The sequence below is a fragment of the Hirundo rustica genome, chromosome 1, assembly GCF_015227805.2.
Source record: "Hirundo rustica isolate bHirRus1 chromosome 1, bHirRus1.pri.v3, whole genome shotgun sequence".
NCBI classification, from domain to species: domain Eukaryota; kingdom Metazoa; phylum Chordata; class Aves; order Passeriformes; family Hirundinidae; genus Hirundo; species Hirundo rustica.
Window position 1 is genome coordinate 3688388 of NC_053450.1, and position 19434 is coordinate 3707821.

Genomic DNA, 19434 nt, shown 5'->3' on the forward strand with positions numbered 1-19434 from the left:
GCTATGTCGATTTTTTAAATGAGGTTTAAACTAGAAATTTTTATGTTCAAACTGGCTGGGACTTCATGTGTACACATTTTATACAATTATTAAAAACCTTGTAATGGAAGACTGTGATGTATTCAGTCTCTTCCCATTCTTTGTCTTTGTGACAGTCTTTTTAGAAGTGGAAAACATTTTGCTTCTGTAAGACAGCTAGCTATTTTTATTTGTGTCTAAAATATTATTTTCTTCTCCCTTCCTGCAAAGTTAGTAGTAAATTGAGAACTTATTTTTCAAAGATGAGCTATTACACAGCAAATAACTGAATCCTTTGTATGGATGGAGTCAGTCTCTGATATCGTTCATGATGCTCTGTTCATGAAAGCAGATCTAACTCTCTGGTAGCATAGATTAATTATTTTCTCCTAGTTTCTGCTCTTTTCTGTGTCAAACAGTGAATTTTATTAGTCTCTGCTATGCTTATTTAGAGATTTATGTTGCTTGATTTCTTAAAGACAAGAGATTCATACTCTCTGCTGACTGCCCGTGCCTTTCTCCATAAGAACAGCTTTGGAGTCTGTGGGGAACACACACGTTTATTGCAGTAGACAGTGGTGGGATGAACACCCAGGGTTCCTGTGTTGCTTTCAAAGCAGCTTGTTCAAGTTTGAGATTTCTGAGCAGTTTGAAGTTCTGTTTACTTGCTCCATGTATTTTTCAGAAAAATATTAGTGGTGCTGTTTGTTATAAAACTATAGGAGGTGCCATCACCCAATCCCTGTCAGAGTTAACGGGGTGGAAAAGCAGGAGGTGCTGCCTGCAGGTGAGAGAAGCTGCTCTGTTCTGCTGAGTTCCCAGCCCTGGCCATGCAGGAGTGGATGGATCCTGCAGGTCTTGCTGAGGTGCTTTGCTCACCCCTGTGCCCTGGCTGTTCTTAGGGAAGGAGGATGCCCTGAACACACAAATGTGGTGCTCCCTGTCCAAACTAGAGCTCAGGCACTGCCTGAAAGGCTGAGGAGCCTTGCACATCCCCTGCAATCTGTGATTAACTGGAAAATAAAAGCTGTGTAGTGGTTTCTGTCTGTGGATAATCAATTTCTACTGCAGCTTTTGTGAGGGTCTTAATATATTTTGTGGCCTTTTTGAAATTCTTTCGTTTAAGGAGTACACTGCATCTTCATGGCAGAGTGAGACTGAAGATTCCCCTGGAAGCAGACACGGACCTTCTCTTCTCTAGGGCTCACCAAGCATTCTCATTTTGTGTGGGTGTGTGAAGGCAGTATCGCAGAATCACAGAATAGTCTGAGTTGGAAGCAAACTTAAAGTTACCATCTCTGCTGTGGGCAGGGACACCTTCCACTATCCCAGGTTGTTCTAAGTCCCATCCAACCTGGCCTTGAACACTTGCAGGGATGGAGCAGCCACAGCTTCTCTGGGCAACCTGTGCCAGAGCCTCACCAGCCTCAGAAAATAGGGTTTTTTTCTAATATCTAACGTAAACCTGCCCTCTGTCAGTCTGAATCCATTTCCCCTTGTCCTGTCACTACATGCTCTTGTAAAAAGTCTTTCTCCATCTTCCTTGTATGCTCCCTTTAGGACCTGGAAACCCATATCTGTGTTTATAGGTGCAAAACCTGCTTTTTCTCTTGTCTTTTTTTCTGTCATCAGACTGACTTTTCTGTCTTGTTATATATTACTGCTAACTCATTAAGGTGATGTTTGAGTCTGTCCTGAGAGAGCTGGGTCAGGACTCCTGCAGGAGCTCTCCTCAGACTTCTCCTTTGTTACCATTATTTGATGTTTTCAAGGGAGAAGGAAGAAGCTCAGCCAGAACAAAGCACCCTGGGCAGTGAGGGTTTTTGTTAAAATGTTGATTCTGGGCCTATCACTGAGGTAAAATTGGAGTCAGAAGGTGTTGAGCTATTAGTTTTCAATACTTTAATGAGCTCCATAAGAAAATGATGTTGTTCAGTGTGATTGGTGGGTCAGACAGGAAATGTTCCCTTTCTTTATTCCACCTGGCTCTAGGTTGTTCTACAGGGGACTGATCAACACTACATCAATCAGTTGTTGCCAAAGAACAAACGTTGTGTTTTTATTCTTTGTCTTAGTGTTCAATGGGTAGTGACTGAACCCAGTTACAGCTATTCTAAATGGCTTCAAATATTAAAGAGCACAGTTACGGCAATTGTGTTCTCATTTTCTGTGTTATCTGCCAAGACATGAACTGCTGTTTGTGTTAGACTATTAAATCACAGTTACTGAAGTGCTTAAAAATGTTAGTCTATAACTGACCTTCTGTCCTGTCCTGGTCTGATTTTTCAATGGCTCCATTATTGTGAAATACTGCTTCACATGACTGTGAAACGAGCAGAAAGTCTGGTCTTTTTCGCATTTAGTAGCTTTCAATCACTAATGGTTTCTGACTGTGCATCTGAAGCTCTCAGATTTTTGTGTTCTCATATTGGAGGAAGGTTTGAAGCAGCTTGGACGCAAAACCAGTACATGTTATGTTGAGGTGAAGTAGTTAAGCAATGAAATTCCAAGAGTATGGGTGTCCTTGCAAAATTTTTGGTTGTCAGAAGCAGTCAAATCCAATTTGGTATGAAATGGCAAAACTACTGTGGGGTTATAATGAATAACCTGGGCAGAATGTGCTTGTGTGCCAGTGCTGACAGTGGCTGTGCTCGGCTTTATTTGGTTGCAGCCATTCTGTGATCCTGGTGTTTCAGTGAGCCTGGAGTGAAACCGAGGGGAAAAAAAAAAAAGTGAACATAGTTTATCCAGATGAGAAAATAAGCTGTCACTCCTCACTCAATAAATGAGTCTCTTATACCTACACAAGAGTATCCAGTGGTGCTCCCAGCTGCAGGACAGGCTTTTAAAGCTGTTGAGGTGAATTCACAGGTCACAGGATCAAGTGGTGATTGCCTTCCTGCCGACCTGTACAAGCTTGGAGGCACCAGGTGGGTGAAGACCTCCAAGAGCAGCTGGTTTTTGTCTCTTCTTTTCAAAAAGATAAGTGCTGGTAATAACAATCACAGAAATCATCTAAATGTGGGTCAGGAAGGATGTTGAGGAGTTCAGTGGCTCCTCCTAGGAGGTTCTGTCAGAACACAATGTCAGGCAGCCAGAAGCTGTGAGAATTCAGAGCTGCAATTGCTGTAGCAGATTTTTGGCAACCGTTAGGCCACAGAGGTCAGGGAGCTCCTGGAGGGAGAAGGTTCCAGTGTTTGCTTTCAGAAGTGGCTCTTGGGCAGGATGAGGCAGCTCTTTTGCATTGTGAATACTTCCTATCATGTCCAGCTGATGTGGATTCCTTCAGCATCTTGGCTGAGATGTGCTGAGAGAAAGGAACTGAGCTGCTGGCCTGGCAGCATGTTTAAAGCTGTGTTTCACACCACATCAACATAGAAAAACGGTTTGGTTTGGCTTTTTTCTCACAGAAAGCGGGGGGACCTGCTACCGTGAAATAACCACGTGACTCAAAAAGCTGTAAACAAATTCTTCTTGCAAATGGCAGCCTGCTTTCCTTGAGAACAATAACTGACAGTGTTTCACACTAGGGAGTGAAAGCCAGTGCTCTGGAATGACAGACCTTTGGTTTCAAGCACAATTAAGCACATGCTGTAGTATTACCTTCATCATTCCTGGTAGCTGTGAAGATTTCCATATCGGTGGATTCTGTTTGCATTATGTGCCCTCGCTCATAATAGGGCAAATAACTTGAAATTTTGATGGTAACACTCAGCCTTGAACCAGTACAACTCCTGACTGTGTTGTGCTGCTCTGAGTTTATATAGTTGTCTAATTAATGTAGTTTTGGGAACATTTCCTGCAGGCAATTAAAATGTGGGGAATGGCTCAAGAGACTGTTCAGTGAAACACAGACACGAGCAGAGCAATTTGTCAGTTATGTGGCATTAATTCCATAGTGAAGGGGATTACAATCAGTGTTTATTTGCTTTGAAGAAGTGTGTACTCTTGGCTGAAGAATTCACAAACTAAGCTGGATTGATGTGGGCAGCTCAAGCATTGCTGGATATTTGCGCTTTTCAAGGCCCAAGATGGAGTTTTGGGCAAGTTTTGATATTTTTGGCAAGGTTTACAGGGTATGTTTCTTCCACATTTTTCTCACTCCTCCCTCTCACAGATGCTATGCAGCGTTTTTTACCCTTTCTTAAATATCTTCTCACAGAGGTGCCACCAACGTAACTGACTGGCCCAGCTTTGGGCAGCAGCAGCTTTGTTTTGGTGTTGTCTGGAATGGGCTCTGTCATGGAGATACCCTGGTGCCTTCTCCCAAAGGCCACTCCTTGCTACCAGAACCTTGCTGCGTAACCCAGTACACCTGTCTAAGCAGGTTCTTTTGGTAGTGCTGCTACTGATAACTACTTGTTATCACCTTCCCCTTTCATATTCAGTTTTATCATTTGAACATTTTGATGTTTTTACTATTTTCTAGATACAGTTTTGGTATTGAATAATTATTCTTATTGGTAGCATGTACATGGAACAGCCTGGTCTAGTGGAAGGTGTCTCTGCCCATGGCAGGAGGGGTTTAGACTTTAAGGTTCCTTCCAACACTCTATGGGTGTTCACTTCAAAACAATGTAGGTCTTTTCACCTGCTTCATTCTCCCCTCTAAACAAACACTCCCAGGCTTTTCTCTGTTTGCAGACTTCCATTTCATAGAAGAATCATAGAATCACAGAAAGGTTTGGGTTGGAAGGCACCATAAAGATAAAATTCAATTTTGCGTTGAAGCTTTATATTTCCAAATAGACTTTTTTTTTTTTTTTTTCAGGAGACACTATTTTATATAGTGTTGAAAATAATTACAGGATAAAACTAATATACAATCACTGTACATTCTTGAAGATAACTCAAATAATATATATTTATTTGAAGGTTCTTGTATTTTTTGGCAAAACCAAAGAAAATCTTTCTTGCCAGCTGTTATGATTTAGTAGCATAACACAGTACAATCATTTTGAGGATTAGATAGTTTTCACATGAGTTAACATCAAAAGTAATTTGTTTGCCTTTGATATTATTTAATGTTTCAGAGCAGTCCTTGTTCCCATACAATGCTATAATTAATAACCTTAATATGTGTGAGGATGATTGTTTTGTTTGGTTATACAGATTTAATAGATGGAATTGTAAAAAATTGTATTTTGACAATTAAAAAACCTAATAAAAAGTGGGTCTAGACTGGCACTTGAAAAATTCTGAGAAATCTAGAAAGATCTTTTGCTTTAGGTCATTTAATTATATTTGATCATCTGTTGAGATTGAACATAACTCCAAATGCTGAATGCAGAAATTGGTTGGCATGCCATTTGAGTTATTTTGTACAAAAAAAAGGCTATAGTCTCCATTAAATGTGAGTCTGAAAATGTTTTTTTTTATTTTATTTTCTAGAAAAGAAAGATGTCACGCAGAGCTTGGAAAGCTACACGGCAAAATGCCCTGGGACAATGGAAGTCATCACTCTTCCAGATGGTTTGAAGCTACCTCCTGTTCCCTTCACCAAATTGCCTATTGTGAAGTAAGCCCAAAACACAATCTTCAACTTTTTCACAGTACCTGTCAAATTTTAAAGGATACTGAAAGGATGCAGTCATCTCACTTTAGGCATGTGGATCACAGGAACATGGAAAAATGTCAGAATGTCAAATTGTTTTGAGAAGCTCTTGAGCAAAAATAGAGCCTTTGACCAGAAAATACTTTGTGGCCTTTAATTTCAGAAAGGGAGAAGTTTTGTTTCTTGAAGAACTGTCCTTCAACAGTTTTCTTACTCAATTCAAGGAAGGTATTTTGCTGCAGCTGAGATTTTAGTTGAATACTTTATTTCAGTATTGAAGGTCCATGAGTTGGGTGAGGTCTCCATCCACAGAGCTTGGAAGTCAGCTGGAAGTGGTGCTTTTTGTAACTCTCCCTTTCCAGATGCTGCATTTTCAAGCTGGCATCTTCACTGGCCTGTTCTAAATCTCAGTTCCGTTCAGGCACATCATGCAGTCAGGCCAATGAGTAATAACTTGTTCAGGTTTAAAACCTGGAATGAAACATTAGAGAGAGTCAGGGAGAGAGAAAGCAGCCACTGGGTATCAATAATAGAAGACTGAAAGAAAATATTTTCTTTATGGAGGAAAGATAATTCCTATTTAGAAACAGTGTGCTGAATAGTGAAGAAAATGGGGCAAATGCTGATTGAATCGTTTTTCATGGGAGTCATGCATTTAGTCGTAGAATCATAGAACCATGGAATAGTTAAAGAGAAGACCTTTAAGGTGATCAAGTCCAACCACCAACCCAGCACCACCACTGTGTCCACCATTAAACCATGTCCTCAGATGCCACATCCACACATTTTTTGAACACTTTCAGGGATGGTGACTCCACCACCTCCCTGGACAGACCTTTCCAATACTTAACAACCTTTTCCAGGAAGAAAATTCTTCAATATTGAATTTAAACCTACCCTGATGCAATTTGAGGCCATTTCCTCTTACGCTGTCGCTTGTTACCTGGGAGAAGAGACTGGAGGAAGAGGGCAGTCAGAACTCTGGCAAGAGATTCCCAAGACTTCAGTGAGAAAGACTTTGTGTCACTTAAAGTATTTTGTAAGCTGAGAGCAGGGGACAAACATGTCCACTTACATTATCAACTCGTCTTGACCTGGCTGTGCTTGAAATGTTGGGAGTAGCTCTTCCTGTTTTGCCATGGGGCAAGGAACCCAGCATCAACTTTAACACTGAAGAATTGCTGTTCCTCTCCTCCTCCTTCTTGTCTTTTAAAATTTCTATAAAAGCCATAGTAATAAAAATTATTACTCCTATAAAATATTAGTTGAATTTAGATATAAAGCCTCTGGTTTCATTTGCTCAGCAGATCTGGTGTTGCAGAGCTGCCCAGCCCATTTGGAACCAGCTGTGCTGCTGGACTGCAGAGCTCTCTGAGCTAAATCATGCTAATTTTTGTGACATCAATTATAAATGTGTGGAAATGTCATTTTGATCAATGTTGAATAACCTCAGCTTACGATTAAATCCATGTTAGAGCCCTCTAGAAACACATTTACTGGTGGGGATGACTTCTGTTTACTGTTGGCATTTCATGGTCTACGAGTTTTAATCCGTGTAACGTGGGGTGCTTATTTTGTATGCAGATTTCTTAATCAAAATACTGTCAGACATGGAAATGCCACAGTGAAACAGGAACACAGTGTTACGTTTTCTCCCCAGTACTTTAAAAGCAGTAGAAGAGATTTGGCAAGGCAAAATCTTTATATTCTGTTGCTCATGTTCATTACCAAATCATCATGTGATATTTTCTCAGATAAAAAATGCACTATTCCCATTTTTATAATTTACCCGTGTTAAAGGTAATTGTCTTACTGATAAACTTAAAGGCTGAAAATCTTCTATCTTTTCACCACTGCTGCTTTTAGTTGTCCTTTCATACTTTCCTTGCTACTTCAAATTTAATCAGTGCCATTTTTTCTCTTCCCTCTGTTTACTTAGTATAGTGGGATTTCTTTAAGAAAAAAAAAAAAACGAATTCCCATCTAAGCAAGGTTGTTTTTAATTAACATTTTCTAAATACAGGATTTTGATCCTCTGAGTAGCTAGTGAAATTATTTAGTAATTCTTAATTGTCACTCATTTCCATTCAGTGGTGTCAGGGCAGGGGACATGACTGAAGTTTTTCATGCAAAGGAATTAAAAAATCTGCCCTCTTCTGTCTGACCTGTGAGGGTACAGCTCTCTGATAATGGGGTTGAGGAACATTCCTTCCATTGTCATGCACTCAGATGAAGCAGGTTACCCACCAGTATTTACATAATAACCATGAAGGAGCCAAAGCACTTTCCTCTGTATATAAAATAAAATTCCTCTTTATCAAATTCAGTATTTGTTTCATCAAATAAGTATAATTCACATTTGTGCTTTAAGTTACATTCTAATTTCTAAAAAAAAAAAAAAAAATCAATCAGAAGAGGTTTTAAAATAGAAATATGAAGGGTCTCTTACTGTTTCCTTCTTATTCCTCGGCTTACTGTATGTAATTTTGCATATGATTTTCATGCTGACACTAAGTATCACCAACATCTAATTTATGGATGTGATTTGTTTCTTGTTCCAACCTACTTTTAGTGTTATTTAGTAATTTCTTATCAGGTGTTTTGTTTCACAGAGAGAACTTGTCTGTCTAGTGTTACTCTTACAGCTTCATTATTTTTCAGCAGAAACACATTATCTTAGTTTCTTGTGTGTGTCTACTTTCTATTAGTGTGATACTGATATATCTGTTTTTTATTGTGCTGAGTTCCTGGTTTGAAGTAATGAGGTGTCCTACAGGTTTAGAGAATTCTGCTGATTTTACTGAATATTCACCAATTTATTGCTTGTTCTTCTGCCCGAAATTTAGTCTCTACTTTCCCCTCAGCAGTGGAAGAGCAGTGATTTCCCTGCATGGCACTGTAAGGAATAGGGTCTAGCAGGGATGTAGTCTAATAAAACATTTGTTTTCTGTCTATTTGTAATAGCTTTCTGATTGTTTAATAAACCCACTCAAATTTCTGGGACATTTCCTTCCTTCCAGCAGCAATTCTGCATTGTCACTGTATTAAAATCAGCTTCATTCACTGTGGAGAACTTTATTTATTTGTGTTGTCCAGTGAAATCTTGTCTGGATTCTAGTTTGGGTTTAAGTTGTATATTTGGCTGCTTTCTACACTGAAGGTGTGGTTTTCTCTGCACTCAAAAATTATTAGCTGGATTTCAAATCACTGTTCTGGCTAGTTTTGGGTTTTTTAGTTTCCAAAGATGATTTTTCTCCTTTGGTATTTATTTTCTGAGAGCTTTCTGAAACTCCAGTTTCCTTGGGTTGGTGTTACTTCCTTTTGTATTGTCAGTGTTTGCTTCAAGTTTTCCATTTTGGGTATTTTATTCTCAGACTGACATTTCACATTTATCAGCTCTTTTTTAACACAGTCACCTGTTAAAAATAGAATAAATGAAATAATTTGAAATTATTTTTCCTCAACAGATCTGTGAAGCTCTTGAACCTCCCAACCAGTCTCCGACCTCACAAAATGAAAAGTTTACTTGGTCAGAATGTGTCAACCAAGAGCCCCTTCATATATTCTCCAATTATTGCACACAGTCGTGGGGAAGAACGAAATAAGAAAATAGGTAAGAATAATTCACAGTGTTTTCTGTTCTTTTGTTAAATAAGACAGTCTTCTCTGGTCAAGGAAAGAAAACCTGAACATTGCTGTCTTTAATTTGAGATAACCAGTTTTTTTAGCCTCAAGTCCTGAAGGAACAAATCTTTTTTCTCTGGGGCAGTGTTTCATATTCAAAAGAGGAATAAAGTCTCATAGATGGTAACATTGATTTTTCAGAACAGATAAACTAGTTTTATTTCCTTCTCAAATAAAAGAGAATTTAGGGAAAACTTAGTTCTGACATGCTCTGCTTGGCAGCCACCACAGTTTCAGTGCCCTGAGGAAAATGCACTCTTGTGGTTTTTCCTAGTCTCATTTAACATAAACTCAGAGTGATGAACTGTCCGATTAGTCCTTTTTATTTAAGGGCAGTTCAGCCAAGAAAAAGTTTTTAAACCCTGTTAGGAATATTAGTCATTTTCTTTTTATAAAGATTATAAAGCCTTTCAGTGCAGTAATTGTGCCACTGGGGAAAAAAAAAAAAAGATTAGAGGTTTCTTTAAATCCTGGATTAAGTTGCAAATATTGGTAGCTCTTTTTGTGGCTTTCGTGCATATCACGTGCGTGGTAATTTTTATCAGAGGCATCAATATCAGCACAAAAGAGATTGGTGTGACTGTGGAACAGAACTGATTGTAAAAACTTCAGAAATTTGCGGGATGTTTTATCTTAAATCACTTGGCTCCTTGTTCCTCTGGGCTGTGCCTGGCCTGCAGGGCCAGTTTTCTGAGAATCTCTGGGTGCTTTCCTCTTTCCAACATAGGTGGGCTGTGCCCCTGCTGAGCACCCTGCCTCTGATTAAGGTGATATCCCTCACCCTGAGAAGAACATGCACGTTTTCTAGCTGGGTTTGTGGTAATGTGCATTTTCAATAAATAGCTGAAACAGGAACAGTTGGGATGTGCAGAGGCAGGGATAGTTATCTGGCAGTTTGGATGCACTTGGCTCAGTGTGACTTTGCTGCAGCACTACTTTGATTTCAAAAGAGAAAGGGTAAGAAATGAAAAAAAGGCTAAGAAGAATTAAAGGATAAATTTTAAAATTGTGTGCATAGGGTGCTCTTAAAGTGCTCTCTTGATTTCTCTTAATAATTTATTGAAAGTTTGATTACTATTAAATTTTCAACATTTAATCTCTTAGCTCTACTGTGTCATGGTTTTTTTCATTTGAATAAAGCCTTATTCCCAGTTTTGTCACATAATTCTATAATGCACTATTCTCATTCCTTGATGGATACAAAAGGAACCTGCATTTTTAAACTGGTTAGGATTTGTTTCGGTGCTTTGTGTACTGTAGGAGATTTATATTTTACAGTGAACTTTGTTCTTTTTGGTTTTTATTTAGCCTAAGGAGATGTCTGATTGCTTCTGATCCTGTACAGCATTTGTCTTTTGAAGTATATAAACATTGCAGTCACTGGTAAAAGCCTCTAATGTTTCAAATTTTAGAGAACAAAAGAAAATGCAAAATAAAAGCAGATACTTCCTTTGAAAGAAGCTGAGAAATGTATTAACTTTGAAATCAATGAGAGTATTTTAATGGCATGTATTTAACATTAATTAAAAACAACAGTAACAAATGAACTGTTTTTCTTACATGGAGATAGTACTCCATATTTTGGTTAAATTATTGTTTTACAGCAAAGGAAATCAAGCACTGCTGACAAACCAAAGGGGAACAAAACCCATTTAGAAAGTCTTGAAATGTTTTCTGCTTTCAACTTGATAAGCTTTTCTGATTGGAAACAATAACAGGGATAATTATATTCTAGTTAAATTGCTTTAATAGCATGCTCATCATGAAAAAAAACCCTCCTGATTTTTGACATGAAGTGTTTTGTTGGTTTTGAGTGCTGCTAGTCTAAAGCAGCAAGAATACATAATATAGTTCTGTTAGTAAATCCAGCAGCTCTGTCATACCTATATTAGCTGATACAAATATAAGTTATTTTACCTTTCCTTGCAAAACCTTTTCCCCCAAGGGAGCAATTCTGTAGCACTGCCCTGGCACATTTTTCACAGGGAATTTCAATCTCATCTTAAAAACCTCTGTGGATTCAGACTCCACCATGTCCCTGGGGAGGTTACTCCACTGAATCACTGTTCTTATTGAAACAAAACAAAAAAATAGTAAGAATATAAAACCTGTTTTAGTGCAACTGGTGTCTGTTTACTGTTGGTCTTCCTCCTGTGGCTCCTTGTGAGGAAAGAGCTTCTGTCCTCTTTATGCAGCCCTTTAAGTACTGGAATACTGTGATGGTATTGCCCCTGAGCCTTCTCTTCACCCCTTTACTCTTTCCTCATCAGGTGGGTTCTGGAGTCCTTGATCACCTTTGTTGTGCTCCTTGGGATGCTCTCCCAAGTCTGTCTGTGCCTTTCCCAGCTGTGGGGACCAGACCTGGACACAGCTGTGCCTGACAAGCACAGGGTGGAGTAGAATGATCTCTCTCTCTGCAGTGGAGAAGTAGATGGACGCAGAACCCAGCAGGGTGATGGGATGGGGGATTGTCAGTCAGGGATCTGCTGCAGGTGAATGATGGAAGCAGATCACTGCAGGGACGAGGAGAAAGGTCCTCCTCTTCCTCAGAATTGGACAAGTAGGACTGGCACCTTCTACAATAGGGGTGAGGCTCTGGAATGAGAAGGCTAAATGACTGAGGACGTGGCTGAGGGTCCTTCTGGGACAGAGCAACACCACCTGGACCCTGCATCACAACCTCCCCTGTCAGTAGGAAAGGAAGGGTGGTTCTCATAGGACACTCCTTCCCTTCTAAGGGGAGCAGAGGGCCCCATGTGCAGGTCTGACCCTCAGGAGAAGCCTGCTGTCTGCCAGGGGCTCAGGTAAGGGACATTACTGGAAAAATTCCAGTCTAAAAAGACGCCCTGGTTACTATCTGCTATTGATTGTTCAGACTGGCAGCAGCAAAACAGGAAAGAGAAGTCCAAGGCAAATCAAAAGATACTTCAAGGCCCTGGGACACTTGGTGGAAGGATCAGGAGCACAGGGAGTGATTTCCTTGATCCTTCCAGTAGCAAGGAATAATAATTATAGGAACAGGCAGCTCCATTAGGTTGATGTGTGGCTCTGAGGTTGGTGTCAATGGAAAAAATGTGCGTTTTTTGACCAAGGGATGATCTATCAACACTTGTCCTGCTGACACCTGATGGGATGAGCCTCTCTCAGATGGGAAAAGGAGTTCTGGCACAGGAGCAATGGGGCTTGCTGCCAGAGCTTTGAACTAGCTTGGAAGGGGGAAAGGGAGAAAACCAGGCTCCCCAGTGCTGAGCAATGGGATTTTGTGCCAAACCTTGAGGATCCTGATGGAATCCCTCAATCTGCTTCACCAGGTGTTGGCCACAAGGTGCCACACCTGAAATGTTTCTACTCTGCTGCACACAGCATGAGGAACAAACACCAGCTGGAAGCTTTGGCCCGGTCCCAGAGGTTTGACATCACTGGCATAAATGAAATGTGGTGGGATGAGTCCTGTGCCTGGAGAGCCCTGTTGGATGGTTGTGCTTTCAGAACAGGCATTCCACAGTGTGGTGATGGTTGGAATGTGGAGATTCAGCACTGCAGTGCTGCTGTGCTACTGCAGGTGCCTCTGTTGCTGTAGTAAACCATAATGGTTAAAACTCTGTACCTGTGCAGAGCAGTCACTGGCTGTTTTGGGGGCTGCAGAATACATGAGACATCATAGACACTATTAAGCAATTAAATATGAAATGTAGAGAACGTCTCATACCACTGTGAATTCAAACGTTTTGTTTTAATCAACAGTTTTGCTTTTCAGGTTTCACAGTAATATAACCCATTAACATCTGTGGATGTATGTGTTTAATTTCCACTAGCATTAATTGGAGTTAAACATTTGCATTAAGTACATCTCCCTTGAGCTCTCTAATATTGCTTGCAAAATGTAATCAGATCGTAAATGATTGTGAATGTACAATTAGAGTACAGATTGCTTTAACTGTGCATTAAAATCTTAATATTGATAATCCAGGTTTTTTACTGGACATTTCCTAATATCCTAGTAAAAAACTGTTAGCACTGTGTGTTAAAATCATTGGGTAAACTAGTTAGAATTAATCCATGTATGTTATAATTTAGCTTATGATCACATTTTATTTAACAAATGTAATTAAACCACCTTTTGTTTACTTGGACTGCAGATCCTCAGCTTGCAGGGAGAATCTTGACACAGTCAGTTTAAAGTCTGAACTTCAGGTGCATGTGGTTCACCGTGAGAAATTTGGAATGTAGGCACAAACTTGAGAGCTGAAAAGGTTATGAAGTGCTGATATAAAATAATCTTTCTTCATTGAAGAGTTACTCAGAATTTGCATCTCTGCTGCTGACATCCATAATCTCCCGCAGAACCATAGAATTAGAGAGTGGTTTGGGTTGGAAGGGACCTTAAAGATCATCCAGTTCCAACCTCTCCTGCCATGGGCAGGGACACCTTCTACTAGTCCAGCCTCATCTCCTTAAATTACAACATGGAAAAAAATATTAAAATTGGCAGAGTGAAGTATCTTTAAAGTTGAGCCTGTCTCTTGTGCTAAGATATAAACTGCAAGTACATCATTTTACCTGGCCCATTTTACTTCACTGTCTCTTTATTTACTCCATATAATCAGCTGTGTCTGTATGAGTACTTGTGATTTCCTTCTTCCTGTTGTGTTCATTTCTTACCTGGTTGATTTTTATCCAAGTCTCCAATGTCAAGGCCATGTGTACTCTACATAACTCCTAGTATGGAAACCTTTAAGTGTTGATCATGAAGGATGAATTGAATTGATGCCTGAGTTAATTTTGCAAATGAAGCATTGGATCTGTAGAGCACTATTGCTGTATTGATGAATGTTTCCAGTCCCTTAACCTACTGCTTTGTTTGGGATTTACAGCTTGTGTCACACAATGCTCTTGAGTAGGACTTGGGCTGTGAAGATTATAGAGAAATATTAAACATTATAGCAATCTGACATCTCAGCTGCTGCTGTTTTTTTATAACCCTATGATTAGGTTATCCCTACCTTAATTCTGTGATTATTCCTTGCAGACTTCCAATGGGTCCAGGGCGATGTGTGTGAAGTTCAGTTGATGGTGTACAACCCTATGCCTTTTGAGCTCCGAGTAGAAAACATGGTAAGAATCTTTCTAAATCTTCTCTTTCTGCTATTTTTTTGAGAAGAATCTCATTTGGACTTTCAAATATGGTTTTATGTAAATATTTTTTTAAAGATGGTTTAAGCCAGCATAACCTCAGTTTAACAGTATGGTGTTGTCATTTTTCTCATATTTTTTGTGATGAGGTATTAAAAAGAAAAATCTCTGCCACTCAGAGTGTTTAAATGCTTTCCTGGCACTGACCCATAAATCAGTTCTGTACATTCTGCACTGAGTAGAACTCCTGCTACTTGATTTACATAGACTGGTATTCAAGTAATAATTATATCCTAAAACCTAGTAATTATTGTACACTTGCTACTGTCGTTTAAAAGTCCACATTCATTCTTGTTTTTCAAATTCCCATTTTGACCACAATTTAAAAACCTGATGAACCAAAATAGTTAGGTCTGAGAAGGTTTGGGTTTTAATAAAAACTTCAGCTCATGGATTTGTTGTTCCCAGTGATTTAAGTTATTTGAAAACACTCTAATGTCAACTGTTCAGAAGGGAGTGAAAAAAAAGGCTAAACCACTGGAGAAATATGTGAAGTTAGAAGGATCAAACCCAAGCTCTTTACTACTTCGGTTGGCTACTTGCAGTGTATCCTGAAAAAAAGGAAATTGTAGGGTTTTTTTTCCTTTTCTTTATTCCAGCTAACAGGATTTTTTTAAAATTGTAATCCATTTAAAGGTTAAAAGTTCTGTAACCAGAATCAATCTGTAATCCATTTAAAGGTTAAAAGTTCTGTAACCAGAATCTGTGACCAGATCAACTTAATATCCACTCAGTCCTAATCCAGCACTTTCCTTTATGTTAAATATTTTTACCTTTAGTGCTTTAAATATAAATCACATCTCTTAGAGCCCTTTGTTCTGTCAAGGTAATTGAATCTGTACATTTATTTGCTCATGATTTTTGTTTGGGTTTTGTTTTTATTGATATGTCTACTTCACTGTCTGGTCAAACAAGTTGACCTAAATTACTTATAATAAACCACATATAATAAAGTGTTTTTCCATGGGAAGTGAGCATGCCCAAAGATTTTATTTTTATAGCACAATAAAATTAATTCTTGGAAGTTAACATGCTGCTTTCTCTAGCAGCATTTTCTCTCTCCCTCACAGAAGTATCCAAATTTTTTAGGGATTAATAGTAAAAGTAGTTGTAAAGCTGCACGTCAGAAACGTCTCTATGGGAATTAATTGATTAAGAACATTTTGATTTACAGTCTAATTTGTGTTGTGTAAATAATGATGTCGTTATATATTTAAAAAACCAGGAAAATTTCTTAATGAGGAAATTCCTTCTGAGTGCTGAAATGCACTCAAGAACTAGGAATGCAGTTATTTGTGTAGATAGATTCACAACATCCATTCCCTGGGCAAATTAATTGTAGTAGTACCGCTACTTCTCTTTACTGTTGTTGTGATAAAGTTCTGTCTTGGATTTGACACTGAATTCCAGTTCCAGCAGTAAGCCCAAGAGGAGTTAATTTGCCAACCAGATGCAAATCACTGAGGTGATTAATGTAACTCTTCAGTCAGTGCTTTGAGAAATTCTGCTCTTCATTAATGTGGGCTCACTCAGAGAAATTAGTTGTTTTTGGTAGATTTGTTAAGTTTATCAAGACTGTAGCAAGTTGGGGAAAGTGCTTGCTCTCCTTGGTGTGGAATTTTTAAGACAAATTCTTTGGAACTGAGGCCAGTTTGGAGCTCCTCAGATGACAAAAACACTGACATCTGTTCAGTCTGCAGAGGAGAAGAATATTTGGATAACTCCTACTGCTCTGCTCAATCCCCAAATGGGGAAATGCAGCAGAGCCGGAGTTGGGCTCTTCCCAGAGGAACCCAGCATAAGGATGAGGGTCAGGGAATGTGCTGCAGCCATGGGAAACTTTCCTCCCTAAGAAAAACTCCCTTTTTCCAGGCACGAGGGAGATCATACACTGGGACTGGTTGTCCAGAGAGAACCTGAAACCTCCAATCTTTAAAACTTGAGTGAACAGGATGTGAAAAACCTAAACTACCACCAGAGTTACCCCAGTTTTGAGCACTGGGCTAAACAAGATGACCTCTAGCCTTTCTTTCCAACCTAAGTTGTTGATTTTCCAGTCTCATCTGTGAACCTTCTGGAGTGTGGGAATAGGTATTACTTTATCATAAGAATAAACGCTTCTGTTTTCATTTTAATAATTCAGAGTGCTGGTTAATATTTTAAAATGGTGTGTTTTATTATTAACATCTACTCATACCTGCAGTCCCTGTACCCTTTTCGTGTCTGATTTCTCATCAGGTATCACGTTCTTACAGATCATTTTGCTCTCACAGACTCAGTTTCATAGCAAGTATATCCTTTTCTGTCATTCAGTGGCAGTTTCAGTTTGTTTTTCACAGCTTTTTTTCCTCCTGCCTGACTCAGCACCTCACCTTTGCAGGATGACTGCTCATTCAGGCTTGTTTCCAATTCTCATTGAGTTCTCCATTGCTTGATTTAATTTTTCTTTGGCCTTTCCATGGTCCACCATTCACCAATATATAACTATACTGAAATCTAGAGTCATATTTTTAAAAATTTTTCCCTTTCCCTCAATTTAGATTTGTTGTTCTGATAAATTACTCATTTCATGTTAAATGAAATCCAGACTTTTGCCATGGTACTTCTCCTAGTGTGGCTTTCTGTTTGTTGAATTTCTGTTGTGATGGTAAACAACTTAGTATTGAGCACAGGTTGTTGAAGAGAATGATTCCCCATGGAAAGGCTTCCCGAGCTTTTTCATTAATTGAAGTATTAATGCTGAGTCCATGTAGGTTAATTGAAGTGTGCTTAAGTAAAAGGCATTGAATTTCTAGACTTGACATGAGACTGTGGACACAGGACTTTGATTGGTGTTGCTCCAATGATAAACCCTGAACGATTGATTTTCTTTGTTATTTTATTTTATTGTTCTCAAAGATCTTGGCCTATCTTTGTTGTTTTTACTGTTAATTTCCTGTCATGAATATTCCTGATTTGGGACTCTAGGTGCCTATTCTTCATTCCTGCCCCATTTCCTGTTCTGTTCCTCTTCTGTCTTTTTCTACTTTATGTTTCTGTTTTGCCCGTATAGTTTGAAGGCTGGTCCACTGAAAGGTGCAGTAGTGTTTGTAAAATGACAAATTGAAATGTTCAATCAAGGAGGCAGGAAGTGATTAACTCCCACAATTGTGTGAGTCAATAAAGTGAAGTAGGAGAGATCTTAGGGTTGAGCAGAACAAATGCTTTAATAAAACTAAGCAGGTACCTCAAATCAACAGAATGAGAGACAAAAATGAGCCTAACCAGAATTGGCTGTGATGGATCAGAGAGAATATTGTCATGCTGGTCGTGGGGTCCAGGTCACCTGGGGATAGGATGTTCAGCTGTAAAAAAAGTGCCACCACTTTTCCTTTTCTGCTAGAAATACTGATTTCTGTACAGACTCAATCAGGTATGTGAGTGATGTCCTCCAGCCCTTTTGCAGTTTTTTCTGCAGTTACTGCCATTGCTGCAGTTTTCTATGCAGGAAAAAAAATGATCTTCACATTTCAGGCCTTCAAAAAAAATCCAAAAAATTCTGGGAATTCTCCAGTGGATTCATTTTGTATCTTGAGACAAATGCTTAAAGCAGCAAACCACAGTGCAGTCTGGGAGATCTACTACTAAAATACATACGAAGATGCGGTGCAAACTGTTGAGTTCTCTAAGATTTTAACTACTTTTTCATCTTTGTTTATCAAGTGTCCTATTAAAAGCAAAACAAAATAAAGCTGAGAAATGTTGAAATAATGTTATATATTGAGGAGAAGCATTTTCTCTGCTCTTACTATGGAGAGTACAGCCATGGTTCCAAGAAAGCTACAAGATCTACAGACAATGTAAACTGTATTTAATAAATAAATACCAAGGAATGAAAAAACGCTACCCTAACCCATGAGAATATTGTAATTTATAATACTTAGTCATTATTCAAGAATTAAGTATTTGTTCTGTAGTTCTCCTTCTGTTTGGGACCTTTATTTAATTGAACACAATCAAGTGTGATATTTTGATTAATGTGCTTTAAGAATGGCCATTGCTTTTTTTTTTTTTTTTAAACTTCAAAACCATGCTCTTAGTCAAGAGCTCTATGTTGATTTTTAAAGAGAGCATTTTGATAAATCTGAATGTATAATCAGTGCCACAGCTTTGCTTATGATGGTTTAAATTGTTTCCATGAACTGCTCTTTCCTGAGTTCACATCTTTTGCTGTTTCTGGCTCGAGAGAATGTTTACTTACTGCTACACTACATTTAGTGGGGACTCTGTTAGTCAAGAATGTACACAGAAAGGTGAAGGGGAAAAAAGAATAAAAATGGTTATGCTTGTTTTTTTTCTAGGTCTGCCTAAAATAACCATATTAGAAATAGTAGGGAAAATTTCCTTTAAAATAAATATTTGACAGTTTTTGTGCAAAAGTATCTGAAAACATGGTATACAAGTATGTTCAGCATAGAAACTAACTTTGAAGGTCATGTTACTTTAAAAAAGAATGATTGCATTTTGGGATTGGTAAGTAAAGCCTAAAAAAAGCAGTTACATACTCATGTTATTTTAACAGCATCCCCAAATGCTGCCATTTACATGCAAGTTGTTTTGTTCCTCTAAAACTAAAATGAGATTTGAAGTGGTTGAAAGACATGCTGTGAAAGAAGCGTGCATACATTCACTCTAAGACAATTTAAATTGTTTTATAAGAATACAAAGAAATGTAAACTTTTTTGTGTGTGTGTGCGTGACTCATGTATTCCCTGGAGGAAACCTTGGATCTGGATGGTCTTTACCTGTAGGGTCAGAAAGAGAAATGATAACCACGTGGTGACTAAATGATTACTAAGTATAGCTACTTGAAATAATGTATAAAACTGTCAGGAAAAGAAATCTTACACATTTCCCTACTTTTGGTGGTGGGGCTGAAATATTTTAGTTAATAGATGTGAGAGTACTTCAGCCCTGATTAGCTTTTCACTGTTTAACTGCGAAAC

General features: G+C 38.6%; 1 protein-coding gene across 1 annotated transcript in view; it reads left to right on the top strand.

Moving 5' to 3' along the window:
* Nucleotides 1-19434, top strand: part of TRAPPC9 (trafficking protein particle complex subunit 9) — a 319212-nt gene that overhangs the window by 39624 nt on the left and 260154 nt on the right. The window contains exons 10-12 of the mRNA XM_058422961.1: nt 5410-5536; nt 9040-9185; nt 14286-14371. Of these exons, the coding sequence (XP_058278944.1) occupies nt 5410-5536; nt 9040-9185; nt 14286-14371 (359 nt within the window). The remainder of the gene's footprint in view (nt 1-5409; nt 5537-9039; nt 9186-14285; nt 14372-19434) is intronic.